The following is a 15,681-nucleotide window of genomic DNA, read 5'->3' on the forward strand; positions in this document are numbered from 1 at the left end:
TTCAGTTTGGTGTGCTTTCACCTCAAAGTATGGTGAAACTCGCGGAATTCGAGATCACCCAGCGAGATCTGTACATGCCCGAAAGTCGCACGCCCGTCAAAGGCGGTGTGCTCGATCTGAGATTGGTAGGTTGAATCGCTAAATGAAAGATCGTGAGTGTCAGCAGTAGATGATTGGACAATGGCTAAATGGGTTGCCGACAGGGTACATCCAACAAAAGCTCGGTTTGCGATACCTGTGGACAAAAGATGCAAGAATGTGCTGGTCATTGGGGTTACTTGAAGCTTGTTTTACCGATTTTCCACGTGGGCTATTTTAGACCCACCATCAATATTCTGCAAGAGATCTGCAAGGTTCGTTTTTTATTTTTGAAAGCGCGATAAAGTATTGATCTAATTCATGGATCACCCCATGCACAGTCTTGCAGCCGTGTCATGCTCGAAGAATCCGATCGACGTATGTACCTACGACGCTTACGTGCCCCCGGTTTAGATAACCTGCAGCGCAATCGAATCATCAAAGCCATCAATGAAAAATGTAAAAAAGTGACTTACTGTCCGTACTGTAACGCTGTCAATGGTAAGTTAATGATCGTCACGTTGCTGTGGAAACAATATTTATCGGCTTGCTCGTTTCCTAGGCGTTGTCAAGAAAGTAGGACCCATGAAAATTACACACGACAAATACCGTTTGAAGCGAGTAGCGCATGAAGCCGAAGAGTTTCGTAAAACGTTTGATGCCGCCGCCAATTCGATGCCTGAAATTAAGCCTCACATCAGCAAAGCCCAAGATGATTTAAATCCACTGAGGGTCTTGCGTTTGTTTCAGCGCATCAGTCCAGAGGTAACGCTTATCCAACAAACCCACTGATCGCCACCTCGCCGCAGTCAATATTAATACAAAGCCGTCTTTGTTAGGATTGCGAATTGTTAGGCTTAAGCGAGGAGCATGGACGACCGGAATGGTACATCTGGCAGTACTTGCCTGTGCCGCCTTCCTGTATTCGACCTTCGGTACTTCAGGACGATAACAGCAGTAACGAGGACGATTTGACGGCCAAGTTGACGGAAATCATCTTTACAAACGCCATTATTCGAGCAGGCTTGGAAAGAGGTGTTACGGTCATGAATTTGATGGAACAGTGGGAGTTCTTGCAATTGGCAGCTGCCATGTATATCAACAGCGAACTTCCGGGCGTGCCCAATGCAAATATGGGCAAACCAGGCCGTGGTCTGTGCCAGCGATTGAAGGGTAAACAGGGTCGTTTCAGAGGCAACTTGTCCGGTAAACGTGTGGATTTCTCGGGTCGTACCGTCATTTCGCCAGATCCCAACATGCGCATCGATCAAGTCGCGGTGCCTGAACGTGTGGCCAAAATTCTCACCTTCCCCGAACGCGTTAATGCGCATAATATCCATAAATTACGACAAAACGTCATCAATGGTCCGTTGGTCCATCCAGGTGCCAATTACGTTCAATTCAAGGATGGCTTCAAGAAATTCTTAAAGTTTGGTAATCGACAAGCGATTGCTGCCAACCTAAAAATTGGTGATTTGGTCGAACGCCACTTGTCCGATAACGATGTTGTCTTGTTCAATCGTCAGCCCTCGCTTCACAGATTATCTATCATGGCACATTTTGCCAAGGTCATGCCTTGGAGAACGTTCCGTTTCAACGAGTGTGTCTGTTCGCCTTACAACGCCGATTTCGACGGTGATGAAATGAATATGCATTTACCCCAGACTCAAGAAGCCAAGGCCGAAGCTATTGAACTGATGGGTGTGAGTGTCATGACGTCGTCCTCGTTTTACAGAATTGCAATGGGTTATTGATCATTTTTTATGACAGGTCAAAAATAACTTGGTCACGCCTCGTAACGGTGAACCTTTGATTGCTGCCACCCAGGATTTCATTACAGCATCCTACCTGTTATCACATAAAGATACTTTTTATACCCGCGCCATGTTCGTTCAAGTATGCTCCATGATGGGTGACGCTGAAATGAACATCGATCTACCTCCTCCTGTCATCTGGAAGGTAAGAAAATAACTGTAATTGCGATTTGTTCAGCCGTTTTGAAATGTATAACATCTCTGTTCTTTTTCCCTAGCCTCAACGATTGTGGACCGGAAAGCAAGTGTTCAATGTGCTTTTCAGACCCAACAAGGAAAGCAAAGTGCAATTGAATGTGGAAGCCAAGACCAAATCGTATGTCAAGGAAGAAGGTCGCATTCCCGATCTCTGCCCCAACGATGGTTGGCTGGTTGTTCAAGACAGTGAAATCATGTGCGGTCTTGTCGATAAAGCCGTTGTCGGTGACGGTAATAAGAACTCGGTATTCTATGTCATTTTGCGTGATTACGGTCCAATTGAAGCTGCCAAGTGTATGAATCGGTAAGTTGCTTTCTGTTTCTGCCCATCACTCGTATTTTGAAGCATCATTGTAATTTAATACCAAACTTCTTTATTCTAGCTTGGCCAAATTGTGCGCTCGTTATTTGGGTAAATACACGTTTTACAAGGGAATTCATGTACACAGTACTCAATATTTTTTTTTTAAACAGCCAATCAAGGTTTCTCCATTGGTATCAGCGATGTCACACCCGGCAAACGCTTGCGAGATATCAAGGATCAAGAAGTCAAGACTGCTTACAACAAGTGTGACGATGTAATTGCCAAATATAAATCCGGACAGTTAGAAACCATGCCTGGTTGTAACGAAGAAGAAACCATGGAGGTATGTATACGCGTTCGAGAGTGATACGATTGGCACGTAAACATGGGATATTGAAATGTGTCGTTATTCTAGTCGTTGGTGTCTGGTATTCTTTCGAACGTTCGTGGTGATCTGGGTAAAGTGTGCATGACCGAATTGAACATGTACAACTCTCCCAGTATCATGGCCCGATGTGGTTCCAAAGGTAAGTGATTCATGGCTCATTGTTCTTGCAGTCTATCTTTTTGTCGACTTACGCATATCATTCGCGGTATAGGTTCTCAAATTAACGTGTCGCAGATGGTTGCTTGTGTCGGTCAACAGATTATTAGTGGTAGTCGTATTCCTGATGGTTTCCAGGATCGTTCGCTCCCCCACTTTTTGAAACACTGTAAGTCCATAGTTTGTTTTTGCGTGGGTGAATCGGTGGATTGAACTTTGGTCATGAATTTTTGTAGCCAAGAGCCCGCCTGCCAAGGGTTTCGTGAGAAACAGTTTCTTCACGGGTTTAACACCCACCGAGTTTCTTTTCCACGCTATTTCAGGTCGTGAAGGTCTTGTCGATACAGCTGTCAAGACTGCCGAAACAGGTTACATGGCTAGACGTTTGATGAAGGTAAGATGAAAAGGGGAGACTCATGGGTATGTTTTTTGGAAGCATGGCAACTGAGCCATTCATCTTTTGTGATTCACAGGCTTTTGAAGATTTGGTGACGCATTATGATTTGTCGGTCCGCAATTCGGAAGGTGCTATGCTTCAGTTCTGCTACGGTGCGGATGGATTGGATCCCATGACCATTGAAGGCGATGGTATCCCTGTAGAATTTGAACGTAACTTGAAGCATGTCAAGGTAAGAAGTGAAATTGCATAGTTCATCTGGTGTTTCGCCATACTTAGAATGCATGCCCGATTCTGTTTTAGACACTTGTGCCTATGGGTCGTGAAGTTGGTCTGTTGCCTTGGCAAATTATCGATATCACGGAGCAGGAAACACAACGTCCCATCTGGGTTCTGAATTGCAGAACTTCGTTTATCGACATGACAAAGAACTTTATCCGAGATAAAGTGGCCGGTAAATTGGCGAATATCCGCAAGAAGCATGGCATGCTTTCCGGTTTGGCCAAACCCGATGAAGATTACATGGACATGGATATCGATGAAGATGTACCAGGTATTTACAGCCTTCAACCGCATGCAGGCGAAACTATTTATTTAACAGTTGGATTTCTTTTTAATTTCTGCAGAGGATGCTAAGCAAGCGGTGCGAAACATGTTCTGTCTTACTGAAAATCAGTTACGACGTTATTTGGACGTGTGTGTGTCCAAATACCACAAGGCCAAGATTGAGCCTGGTACGGCTGTGGGTGCTATTGGTGCGCAGTCGATTGGTGAACCCGGTACGCAGATGACATTGAAGACTTTCCATTTTGCTGGTGTCGCCAGTATGAATATTACGCTCGGTGTACCGCGTATTAAAGAAATTATCAACGCCGCCAAAATCATCTCCACGCCTATTATTACCTGTGAGTTGCACGCCGACAAGGATGTACGAGCAGCTCGTGTTGTGAAGGGCCGTGTGGAGAAGACGACGTTGGGTGATGTAGCCATGTACATGGAAGAAGTGTACGAACAAAATGAGACCTATATCCTGTTGCGTATCGACTTGGAAGCCATTAACAAACTTCAGGTAAACAAAGTGACATGATGCCAAAATTGCTCCTTGATTTCTAATGCCAATTTCCTCTGCAGCTTGAAACCAATATCTATGAAATTGCTCATGCTATTCAAACGGCCCCGAAACTCAAGATGGGTCAACTGGTGAGTGCTCCAAAAAAAGAAGGAGATGGGGAGGAAACTAAACGTGTTGTTTTGCTTTCCTTTTCTAGGATGTTCAAACCAGTCGACCGGATATTATTCGTGTATATGTGCACGCCAAACAGGATGAATCTATGTATTACAACTTGAAGGCACTCAAGCGAGCATTGCCTTCAGTCATTATCACGGTACGGCATGAAAGGGGGGGAGTGGGTTTGTGTTTCTAGGAAACTGATGCATGATGTGGTTACAGGGCTTGCCTACTGTGGTTCGTGCTGTTATTAGTGAAAAGGCCGGTGGGGCTGGATCGAAGCAGTTGGTGGTCGAAGGTTACGGTTTGTTGAATGTCATGACCACCGATGGTATCATTGGCGAAAAGACGACTTCCAATCACATTATGGAAGTAGCTGAGGTGCTGGGTATTGAGGCGGCTAGAAATACCATTATTAACGAAATTCAAATGACCATGGAGTCTCACGGTATGACAATCGATCATCGTCACGTTTTCTTGCTGGGTGATATCATGACGAGCAAGGTAAAAACTTTGAAGCCTTTTTCTTTTTCTTTTGTCGAAAATTCGATTGAATGATCAATATATGCTTACGGATGTTTTATAGGGTGAGGTGCTTGGTATTACTCGATTTGGTATTTCCAAGATGAAAGACAGTGTTCTTAGTATCGCTTCTTTCGAAAAAACCACCGATCATTTGTTCGAAGCTGCTTTATACAGTAAACGTGATGCTATTGTTGGTGTATCCGAACAAATTATTATGGTACGTTGATGCTGCTATGGACTAAAGTTTGTTGTCTGATGTATTAAGTTGCCTTCTATTACGCATATAATAGGGTATTCCTATGTCTATCGGTACTGGTTTATTCAGACTGCTTCATAAATCTATGAAATCGGCGATTCCTCAACCACGACCGTTGCTTTTTGACATTTAAAAAAAACCCTAATCTCATACACCCAACATATTCACAGCATTGTAAATAAAATATAAAGAATCCACAGTAAGAACAAAAATAGAGCACCTGTTTCCCGACAATTTTTTTTGAACTTTGACTGCAACAACAAACACCCATGATGCGATGCATGTCCTGCACTAGCTCCTTTACTCTATCTCAACCTTATTAAAATGTTTGCCTCTGAGTTGCCATCTTTGGATATATTCCACCGTCACATTTGTTTGCCGACAAAAGACCGCTGATGATTGGGTAGTTTCAAACGCAATGAACGTTGATTGGATAAAACTGTTGTAATCACATGATTTACGATAAGATCTGAGCGGATGTTGAATTATGGCTCATGATTTGTGCTTCCTTTTGTGAATAGATAGACCGTGATACATACACGGATGCAAGAGATCGTGTTGCTTTGCATTATCCAGGCCTGTTCCTTTCTTCTTTCTTATTCTTCCTCTGTAAAACTATTTCAATGTCATCTTCAAACGTTTATTGTGCTTCTTGCAGTTTGCCAGGACATGCTCGCTCCACCAACCGCAACTGCCCCAACAACCCCCGACGTGCTCAACAAAGTAGAATTACTACAACCCGAGGACCAAGCGAAGTCCGTTGCAGAGCTTGCCAACAACTGGGTCACCAGCGTTCCAACCATTTCGCTTGCCCGTTGAATCCATCAAGATTGGCTATGAGGGTGGCTGGAGAAAGTGACACTACGGAACGTATTCGTACTTTACCTGCGCCCGTTGCCCAAGCAGATTTCGACCATCATGCTAATACGCTGTCAAGTGAACAATCAGGAACCGCTCAACAGTGGCCGAAATAACGAGTGGGAACTTCGAGAGAGACATACCTTGGGACGCATGAATGTTGTCTGCAATTTCTGTCAGGCACACATGTGGGCCAAAGAAAGCTCATCTGAATCGAACTCCAATCCGCAGTTCCAACTCTGCTGTGGCCAAGGTTCCGCTGTGCTTCCACCTTTGGAGCCTACACCTCCAACCATCGCCCGTCTCCTTCGTAGCGACAATGAAGAAGGGCGAGATTTCCGTGAGCAGATCCGCGCCTATAATATGAATTTGAGTTTTACTTCGGTAGGCGCCCAAATAGATGAATCCGTGGCCAACAATCCCAACGGAGCCTACTGCTACCGTATCCAAGGTGGCATTTACCACCAGATCGGTGGTCTACTACCACCAACCGAGAGTCATACCCCTGCGTTTGCCCATATGTACATTTATGATTCCAACACACAACTTAGACACCGGCATGCTGTGGCACCCTATCTGCAGAATGCCACCCTTCTCATTCTACAAGATCTGCTTACCGAAGTCAACCCGTTCGTGCCGTTGCTGCAGTCGATGGCCCAGGTCTTGCGTGAATCTGAGGAAGCCGTAGATGTGAGGCTACTCATAAGTGCGGAAAACACGCCTGATGTTCGTCGTTACAATGCACCCACAGCTAGCGAAGTTGGAGTGATCCTGGTAGACAGTACGATCACACCAAACAGTAGCCGCGATATTGAGCTCCGATCGAGAAGCTATGGGCTTCAACGCATCAGTGAAATGCACCAGTACTACGACGCGCTCCACTATGTCCTCATGTTCCCGCATGGTGATCTCGGGTGGAACATCCACTCACACTCGCCAAGCGGTCGAAGCATTACCGTCATGCAATGGTATAGCTACCGTCTGATGATGCGCGATAACAGCCACGATTTGCACCTGTACGGCCGATTGTTCCAGCAATATATAGTGGATATGTATGCAAAAATGGAACAGAACCGACTCACGTATTTGCGGCTAAACCAGGCAAACCTGCGCACGGAACTGTACCGAGGTATCGTAGATGCGGTAGAACTCGGCGACAATGACCTCCAAAACGTCGGGCAAAGGGTCATTCTCCCATCCACCTTTATTGGCAGCCCGAGACACATGCGCCAACTTTACCATGATGCGATGAATATCGTACGTCGATGCGGGCAGCCGGATCTCTTTATTACTTTCACTTGCAATCCTCAGTGGGTGGAAATTCAGGACGAGTTGGCTCCACTCCAGACAGCTGTTGATCGGCCCGACCTTTGCGCTCGAGTTTTTAACATGAAGCGTAAAGCTCTCATGGAAGATTTGACCAAGAAGCATGTTTTGGGTAGGGTAGTTGCCCATGTCCATACTGTGGAATTTCAAAAACGAGGATTACCGCACCTCCATCTGCTTTTGGTGTTACATCTGGACGACAAGCTGAGAACACTGGACGATTATGATCGCATTGTGTCAGCTGAACTTCCGGACAGACAGAGATTTCCTGATCTCTACGACACCGTCAGCAGATGTATGATGCACGGTCCGTGTGGAACCATGCATCCGAGGTCTCCGTGCATGGAAAACGGCTCCTGTAAGAAGCGTTACCCGCGCTCCTTCAACGAAGCTACCGTCGAAGATCACAGGGGTTACCCTTTGTACCGTCGTCGCAACCAAGGTTCATCTTTCAACCATGCCTCGGTCCCCATCTTGCAACGACAACGATTATCAGCGCTCTACAAGTCATGGTTGCCCAAATTTCTCTCCACGAAACACTTCCACGAATAATAGGCGAAACAATCAGCAGCAAGATGCCGTTTGCACCAGTTGTGGTCAAACAGAGCATCGTCGCCGTTCACATAAAATGTGAGTGGAGCTCTTTTTTGAAGAAAGGTGATTGACGATACGACGATCTGGTGTTTTGTAGCATCATTTAATTTGGGTTATCTGTCAGTTATACTGTATATGCCCTTTCATTCTCTTCAGTAATCGAATGATACATGGAGCAGATATGCTTCGATCTGTGTAGCTCATCATTCATGCATCAGTGAGGTGACTATTGTTTCATCCATGGAAAATCACATATTTTTGTCCGAATTTTTTCTTCTTCTTTAGTTTTGCATCTCTTCTGTTTGCCTGGAAATCCCTCACTATCATTGCATCCATCATCCATCATCCAGACTATGGCGTGTATCTGATCCGGTCGATTCGATTATTATGAAAAAAGGTACCTTTTGTGTGATACGACTATCCGTTTTTCAACAAGAAAAAATTTACCTGTCCTTTTTCTCTATTCTGTCTTTAGCTTTTGGCTTTCTCTCCGGTTTTCTTTTGCCTGGCAAGCCATTCAAGCCATCCATCCCTCCAAAACCTTTCTACTTTGTTCGGGCACCAGATTGTGGCCAATCCGGTTTTTGTCGTCAAAGGACATCTTCGGTCGTGTGGCTCTCTTTTTCATCGGGAAACGCTGACGCGTCCTCCCCAGGTTCCTCTCATATGGATTGCTGCCCGTGGTATCGCCTTCGATATTTCTTCCCGACCATTTTATTTTGTAGTTGTAGTATGTATTTTGTATTTTAGTGAATAGTCTTGCAGTCTTTTCCTCCTTTTTTTTCCCACAGGGTTTTTAGGGGTTTTTTACAGACGCACCTATTGTATTTACTTTTTTTTTATATTTGTATCCTTTCTTTATTTCGGTCGGGAAGCCCTCGGTATCTGCTGCATCAAACATCAAAGGTAAAATATCTCAACGAAATTTGAATCAACCAAAGAGCTTACTAACTCATTTTTTTTAAATACCCAACATTCCCACACATCTTTGTAGATATATCATAACCTTGGGCGGGACAGAACGGAGGGGGTCAATAAGTGCTGCTTTGTTCATTAAAAGTGTTTCATGGTATGCCAGAGTATTGACATTAATATACCAAAGTTCCATCAAGAGTCTCGCCCAGGTTATGCCGTATTGCGTTAGGCTTTTTGTCTGACGAATGTCGCTCAAGGCAAGAGTGCGGCATCCAGTAGCAGGTGGCATCCATTGCACAGCGGGTGTACGGCTTGTTAGCAATATAAATTACACACGATGAACGATCAAAAAAGTTGGCCACTGAACGCAATTCACTTGTACATACAGAGGGCGATCATGCTGTTTTATACACGTTGCTTTTCAACTGCCGGTTCAAACAAATGAAATTTACAAACAATCTTCAGAATTCTTGTTTGTTTAATCATGACAAATTCAACTTTTTTTTATCATAACAAAATACAGGTATTCACATGAATTGAGAAAAGAGGCAAGTTACACCTTTATGTAACTAGTCTTGTAAACAAGTCAGGCCATGGAACGTTGATTGGGATGTGCATGGGACTTGGTGAAGGTGAAAGATAAGCGGACATTGAAATGTTTGACGTCGACGTTGCAAGCGTTGGCTGAAATTCCTTTTCATGCAACGCATGGAAAAAAAAGGAAAAAAAACCAGCGATCGTCCGCGAGTATTTTTTAACCTTTCTTCCTTTTCGTTCTTACCCTTTTTTTAGCACGAAATGTATCGTATCGCTGCCAGCAACAATTTGTCCACTCTTCCGCTAAGACAGGTAAATTGACTTGCACGTGGATACCGACCCGAGAACTCACCTCAACATGACAATGACTTGTTAGCATGTTCACCGTCTGCCACACCTAATGGCAGTGCGTGCGGCGAGGTAAGCGCGGTTAACGGAGTTTGAGGGAAAAAGTGTACACAATGGAAGAACTGAGGTATCTCTCTGAATATAGTCAAAAGGTGCAAGGACACGTTATTGGTATCGACCTTGGCACGACCAACAGTTGTGTTTCCGTCATGGAAGGCAAGACACCGCGCGTGATTGAAAACTCGGAAGGTGGAAGAACCACACCTTCCGTCGTTGCATTTACCAAAGACGGTGAACGTCTTGTCGGATTGCCCGCGAAACGTCAAGTACGCAACCATGTTTTCTTTTTCTCTAATTTTTTTCTGAGGAATATTGACGGGGTTGTTTAGGCCGTCGTCAATCCGGAAAATACACTTTTCGCCACCAAGCGTCTGATTGGCCGAAAATACAAAGATGAGGAAGTTCAGCGAGATATCAAAGCCGTGCCATACAAGATTGTGGCCCATTCCAATGGTGATGCCTGGTTAGAAGCCAGAGGTCAAAAATACAGTCCATCCCAGATTGGCGCCTTTGTCGTCGGCAAAATGAAAGAAACAGCAGAAGCCTTTTTGGGAAAAAGCGTGAAAAATGCCGGTAAGTCCGCTTTGCCATGGCCCCGAATCCGTTTTACAGTGCATTAACGAATAATGCGATAAAGTGATCACGGTCCCTGCTTACTTTAACGATTCTCAGCGCCAGGCTACAAAAGATGCTGGTGCGATTGCTGGTTTGCAAGTGCAGCGTGTGATTAACGAACCCACCGCAGCTGCGCTTGCCTACGGTCTTGACCGAGCCAACACGGGCGACAAACAAGTCGCTGTTTTCGACTTGGGCGGTGGTACTTTTGATATCTCAATTCTCGAAATCCAATCCGGTGTCTTTGAAGTGAAAAGTACCAACGGTGATACTCACTTGGGTGGTGAAGATTTCGACATTCTTCTCGTCCGCTGGATGATTGACCAGTTCAAGAAAGATGTAAGTGGCCTTGTCTAAAAAAATTATTTGTCTCCGTGGGATGGATTTTTAATCTGATTTATTTTAGACTGGAATCGATCTTGGCAATGACCGAATGGCCGTGCAACGTATTCGCGAAGCAGCCGAGAAAGCCAAAATTGAACTGTCGTCAACTGTCAAGGTAATGCCATTCGCCAATGCATAGGATGAATTTTTTTTGGCTCATACGTTATTTCTTTTTACAGACGGATATCAACCTTCCTTTCATTACAGCCGACGCGACGGGTCCCAAACACATGAACATTGCTCTCAGCCGAGCTCAGTTTGAGTCAATGGCTTCACCATTGATGGACCGAATCAATGACCCGTGTAGCAAAGCGATGAAGGACGCCAATGTGAAGAAAGGCGATATCGGCGAAGTCATTCTTGTAGGTGGTATGAGCCGTATGCCTAAAGTTCAGCAAATTGTCAAGTCGATCTTTGGAAGAGAACCAGTCAAGAGCGTGAATCCGGATGAAGGTAAAGGGAAAAAAAATATAACAACCGGAACTCACTTTGGAAATCAAACATACTGAAACTGGTTTGATTTTTTTGCTTTCGTTGCACAGCTGTGGCCATGGGTGCAGCTATTCAGGTAAGGATGAGCAAAGGTTCGATGTTTGTGTGGGTGAGAGAGATCTCATGGATGACGATATATTAGGGCGGTGTGTTGGCTGGTAGTGTCACCGATTTGCTTCTTCTCGATGTGACGCCTTTGTCGCTTGGTATTGAAACCTTGGGTGGTGTTTTCACGCGTCTCATCAATCGTAATACGACTATTCCCACCAAGAAAGCGCAAGTATTCTCGACAGCGGCCGACGGGCAAAATGCAGTGGATATCAAAGTCTATCAGGGCGAACGTGAATTGGTGCGCGACAATAAATTGTTGGGCAATTTCCAATTGACGGGCATTCCTCCTGCGCCGCGTGGTGTGCCTCAGATTCAGGTCGAATTCGATATTGATGCCGACGGTATTGTCAATGTCAGCGCCAAGGATAAGGCGACTGGCAAAGACCAGTCCATGACGATTGCGGCTTCCTCGGGACTGAGTGAAAGCGAAATTGAGGCCATGGTGCAACAAGCGGAAGCCAATGCGGAACAAGATCGCAAGCGCAGAGATGCGATTGAAATGGCCAATCGCGCCGATTCGGTGGCCAATGATACTGAAAAGGCTTTGGACGACTTCAAGGATCAGCTGGATAACACGGAAGCCGAAAAGTTGCGTACCCAGATCCAAGGACTGCGAGAGATCGTGACCAAGGCGCAAAGCGGTGATACTTCGGTTGAATCCGATGCCTTGAAATCCAAGGTCGACGAACTTCAACAAAGCAGCTTGAAGCTATTTGAAATGGTTTACAAACAGGTAAGCGCAGTTTAGTAAACTAATACTCCATCTCATTTACTTATACGGGTTTTTCGCAGCGTGCTGCTCAAGGTGACAATGCTGGTTCATCCGACAGTGGTGCGGGTTCCAACCCTGGCAATCGCACAACCGAAGGCGAATACAAAGATGTTGACGATAAAGACAAGAAATAAGCGCATAATAAATAATAAAGAAAGCAGAGGCTTCACTGTATCATTCACTGTATCAATCCCCAAATCTATCTGTGTAATTTTCAGCGTATTTGCGAGTTGTATGATTCAACAAAACTAAAGTTGGCTCAACCGGCGACTAGCGGTGCATGTGAAATGGTTTGGAAGCTCGAAGATGTTCCATGGAACAATTCAGCCATACAGTGTCTGAGTTATTTTTTTGTTTTGTTTTTGGCATTCTCGCATGTCGACTGTTATATCGCCCGAAAATATACCACCGGAATCCGCATGTTATTACCCAGCCTTGATGCATGCTTCACCGTGTGAAACTCTCAGGGTTGAATCGTACAAAACCCAAACCGCGTTGCGACTGTTTCCTACAAAAAATGGATACCACAACAATTTGCCTAGTGGGGGTTTTTTAAGTGATGATTGAACTGAGTCAAACTTTTTTGCAGAAATGACTGGTTTCTAGAAATTCAATTTTCTGGAACGGTAAACGGAAGGGGTATTGTGCAGAATCCGTCAGCTTTGTACAACGATGAATCATAGATCGGGGCTTTTTTGTAAGATGACTGGATCTACCACCAATGCTAATTATATGTTACATACCGGTTTTCAGAATGGTGAATTGAGGTTCTCGCAGTTAAATCATGAAAGAGCATATCAAAGGAAGTACAGAGTGCCAATTATTAGATTTATTTAGAAAGAAGCGACTTAAAGTGCCCGCTGTGATATATATTCACAAAGAAAATGAATAGAATTGCTGTATACTATGAGTAAAAAGGATGTAACAGAGAAAAATGGTATAAAATTATGTACAAGATTTTGAGGAAAGAAAAGATTTTAAATGGATTTAGCGTGCAGCTGTACCGTAGGAGCGGTTCACGGCATCTTCCCAGCCTGCGAGCATCTGCTTGCGCTTCTTTGGGGTGATTTGGGAATCAAAGATTTGACGACCAGAAAAGTTGACCTGGTCAAGTTCATCAATGGATTTCCAGTAACCGGTGGCGAGTCCCGCCGCGATGGCCGAGCCCAAGGCGGTGGTTTCACGCATGGGAGGTCGTTCAACGTGAATTCCCAAAATATCAGCTTGAATTTGCATGCAGAGATCCGAATTGGACATGCCTCCGTCGACCTTTAAGCAAGTGAGAGGCGAACCACTGTCCTTGTTCATGGCATCCAGGATGGCGTTGGTCTGGAAACACACGGCTTCCAACGTAGCACGGCAGATGTGTTCGCGTTTCGTGTAATGGGTCATACCGGTCAAGATACCGCTGGCGTCGCTTCGCCAATAGGGCGCAAACAATCCTGCAAAGGCCGTAACAAAGTAAACACCGGCAGTATCCGGTACAGAGGCAGCGAGGGTATTGAGCTGATGAGCATCCTGAATCAGGCCAAGGTTGTCTCGCAACCAGTTGATGGAAGATCCAGCTACGGCAACCGAGCCTTCAAGACAGTAAGCCGGTTCGTCATCACCGAATCGATAGGCCACCGAGGTCAGTAAACCGTTCTTTGATAGCACCGGCGACGAGCCAGTGTTGAACAGCATAAAACAACCGGTACCGTAGGTGCTCTTGGCATCGCCTTTACGGAAACATTTTTGACCGACGAGAGCCGCCTGCTGGTCACCCAGACAGCCAGCAATAGGAATACCAGCAAGAGCGCCTTCTTTGATGGATCCGAAAACCTGGGAGGACGACACAATTTTTGGCAATTGGATTTGGTCAAAGGAGAAAAATCTGCAAATGACAGTTTTTTTATGAGTTTTAAGATTTCCAGGGATGCATATTGTAAAAAAAACAAAAACAGAGGGTGATTCTTACCTCATGGCTTCATCGCTCCACTGCAGGGACTTTAAATCCATCAGCATAGTTCGGCTTGCGTTTGTGACATCGGTCACTACCACGCCGCCTTGAGTAGCTCCAGTTAAATTCTAAACAATAGGAGACATAAGTTAGCATCCACGGTAGAAGACAGAAGCAAGAGTCAAAAGCTTTTTTTTTTTAATCCAGGTTGATGCTTACGTAAATGAGCCAGGTATCGACGGTGCCAAACTGCAAGCGGTTTTGCTGCTGAGCTTCTTGGACGACAGGGACATTGTCCAGGAGCCATCGAAGTTTGACCGCTGAGAAATACGTGGTCAGATGAAGGCCACAGACCTCCCGCAGGGCGTTGACGCCTTTGGGAGATTTAGCCGCCAGTGATTCCACGGTTTCCAAGGTACGGGTATCACTCCAAACAATGGCGGGGTAAAGAGGCTGGCCGGTCTGAGAATCCCAGACAATCACGGTTTCACGTTGATTAGTGATCCCGATGCTTTGGATATCTTTGGCTTGATGGCCCATGATCTCGAGTTTTTGAATAGCATATTCAATGCAGGTATTGGCGGAGTCCAATAGATCGTATGGATCATGTTCAACCCAACTAGAGAACAAAGTCATTTAGTGGGTTGGTTCAGAGTGGGAATATGTCAGATCAAATGAGTAGTTACCCTGGTTGTGGATAGTGTTGTTCAAAGTCCATTTGATGGGACGCGACAATCGCGCCCTGATGATCGAAGATCACAAAACGTGTTGAGGTGGTTCCTTGGTCGAGAGCGCCGACGAATGCTGGCATGATATATGATGAATTGATGGCGTTTTTTCTGGATAGAAATGATTTGAGGGGAAAGAATACAGAAAATCTGGAGAAAGTGGGGGCGGGAAAGGCGGCTCTATTTATGAACAAAATAATTTCACATGCGAAGTTCACGGTCCGCTTCCTCCAACTTATGGCTTGTCCCTAATTGGTGCATATCATTACCCTTTTTGGCAAGTCGGAATACGCGGGATGATCGCTTAGTCCCTTTTTTTTTCACGGTCGGCATTTGGTTTTGCAGAAGTTTAGTAATGAAAAGGTAACCGTCCTCCACCATCCACACGAATAAGAAGCCGCCAGAATCTGATTTATTTTACCGTTTAAAAAAAACAGTGCGCTCAGACCTGATGTTGAAAATTTTAATGGCACTAAAAATAAACAATTGTTAGAAAGCACCATTCACAAGTGGGCCGGGAAGGCTTGACTTTTTATTTTTTTTTATTTCACCTCGGTGGCAAAAAGGGGGAATAATGATTAGAGTTCACGGCCCTTCTTTTTCCTACGGTTATACAGGTTCCCTAATAATCACTTCTTCCGAGCTCGAATTTCCTTCA

At 45.0% G+C, this 15,681-nt stretch overlaps 3 protein-coding genes across 3 annotated transcripts; 2 read left to right on the forward strand and 1 right to left on the reverse strand.

The window, feature by feature from the left end:
* Positions 1–29: 29 nt before the first annotated feature.
* Positions 30–5,121, forward strand: BYT42DRAFT_502192 (uncharacterized protein; the record flags this gene model as incomplete). Its single annotated transcript, XM_051564813.1, has 18 exons — positions 30–125; positions 204–353; positions 420–579; positions 641–843; positions 918–1,781; positions 1,849–2,037; positions 2,111–2,394; positions 2,474–2,502; positions 2,565–2,737; positions 2,810–2,921; positions 2,994–3,107; positions 3,175–3,332; positions 3,412–3,567; positions 3,639–3,888; positions 3,962–4,404; positions 4,467–4,535; positions 4,604–4,720; positions 4,786–5,121. 18 exons carry the CDS (start codon positions 30–32, stop codon positions 5,119–5,121), a joined length of 3,903 nt encoding a protein of 1,300 aa, XP_051420091.1.
* Positions 5,122–10,035: 4,914 nt separating this feature from the next.
* On the forward strand, positions 10,036–12,332 carry BYT42DRAFT_502298 (hsp7-like protein; the record flags this gene model as incomplete). Its single annotated transcript, XM_051564819.1, has 7 exons — positions 10,036–10,248; positions 10,312–10,555; positions 10,620–10,936; positions 11,004–11,096; positions 11,161–11,434; positions 11,524–11,549; positions 11,616–12,332. The coding sequence occupies 7 exons, from the start codon at positions 10,036–10,038 to the stop codon at positions 12,330–12,332; spliced, it is 1,884 nt and encodes a 627-aa protein (XP_051420092.1).
* Positions 12,333–13,343: 1,011 nt separating this feature from the next.
* BYT42DRAFT_502526 (uncharacterized protein) lies at positions 13,344–14,835 on the reverse strand (the record flags this gene model as incomplete). Its single annotated transcript, XM_051564835.1, has 3 exons — positions 13,344–14,229; positions 14,314–14,423; positions 14,515–14,835. 3 exons carry the CDS (start codon positions 14,833–14,835, stop codon positions 13,344–13,346), a joined length of 1,317 nt encoding a protein of 438 aa, XP_051420093.1.
* Positions 14,836–15,681: the final 846 nt, after the last annotated feature.

The sequence above is a fragment of the Radiomyces spectabilis genome (assembly GCF_025331425.1).
Source record: "Radiomyces spectabilis strain NRRL 2753 chromosome Unknown BYT42scaffold_12, whole genome shotgun sequence".
Classification (NCBI taxonomy): domain Eukaryota; kingdom Fungi; phylum Mucoromycota; class Mucoromycetes; order Mucorales; family Radiomycetaceae; genus Radiomyces; species Radiomyces spectabilis.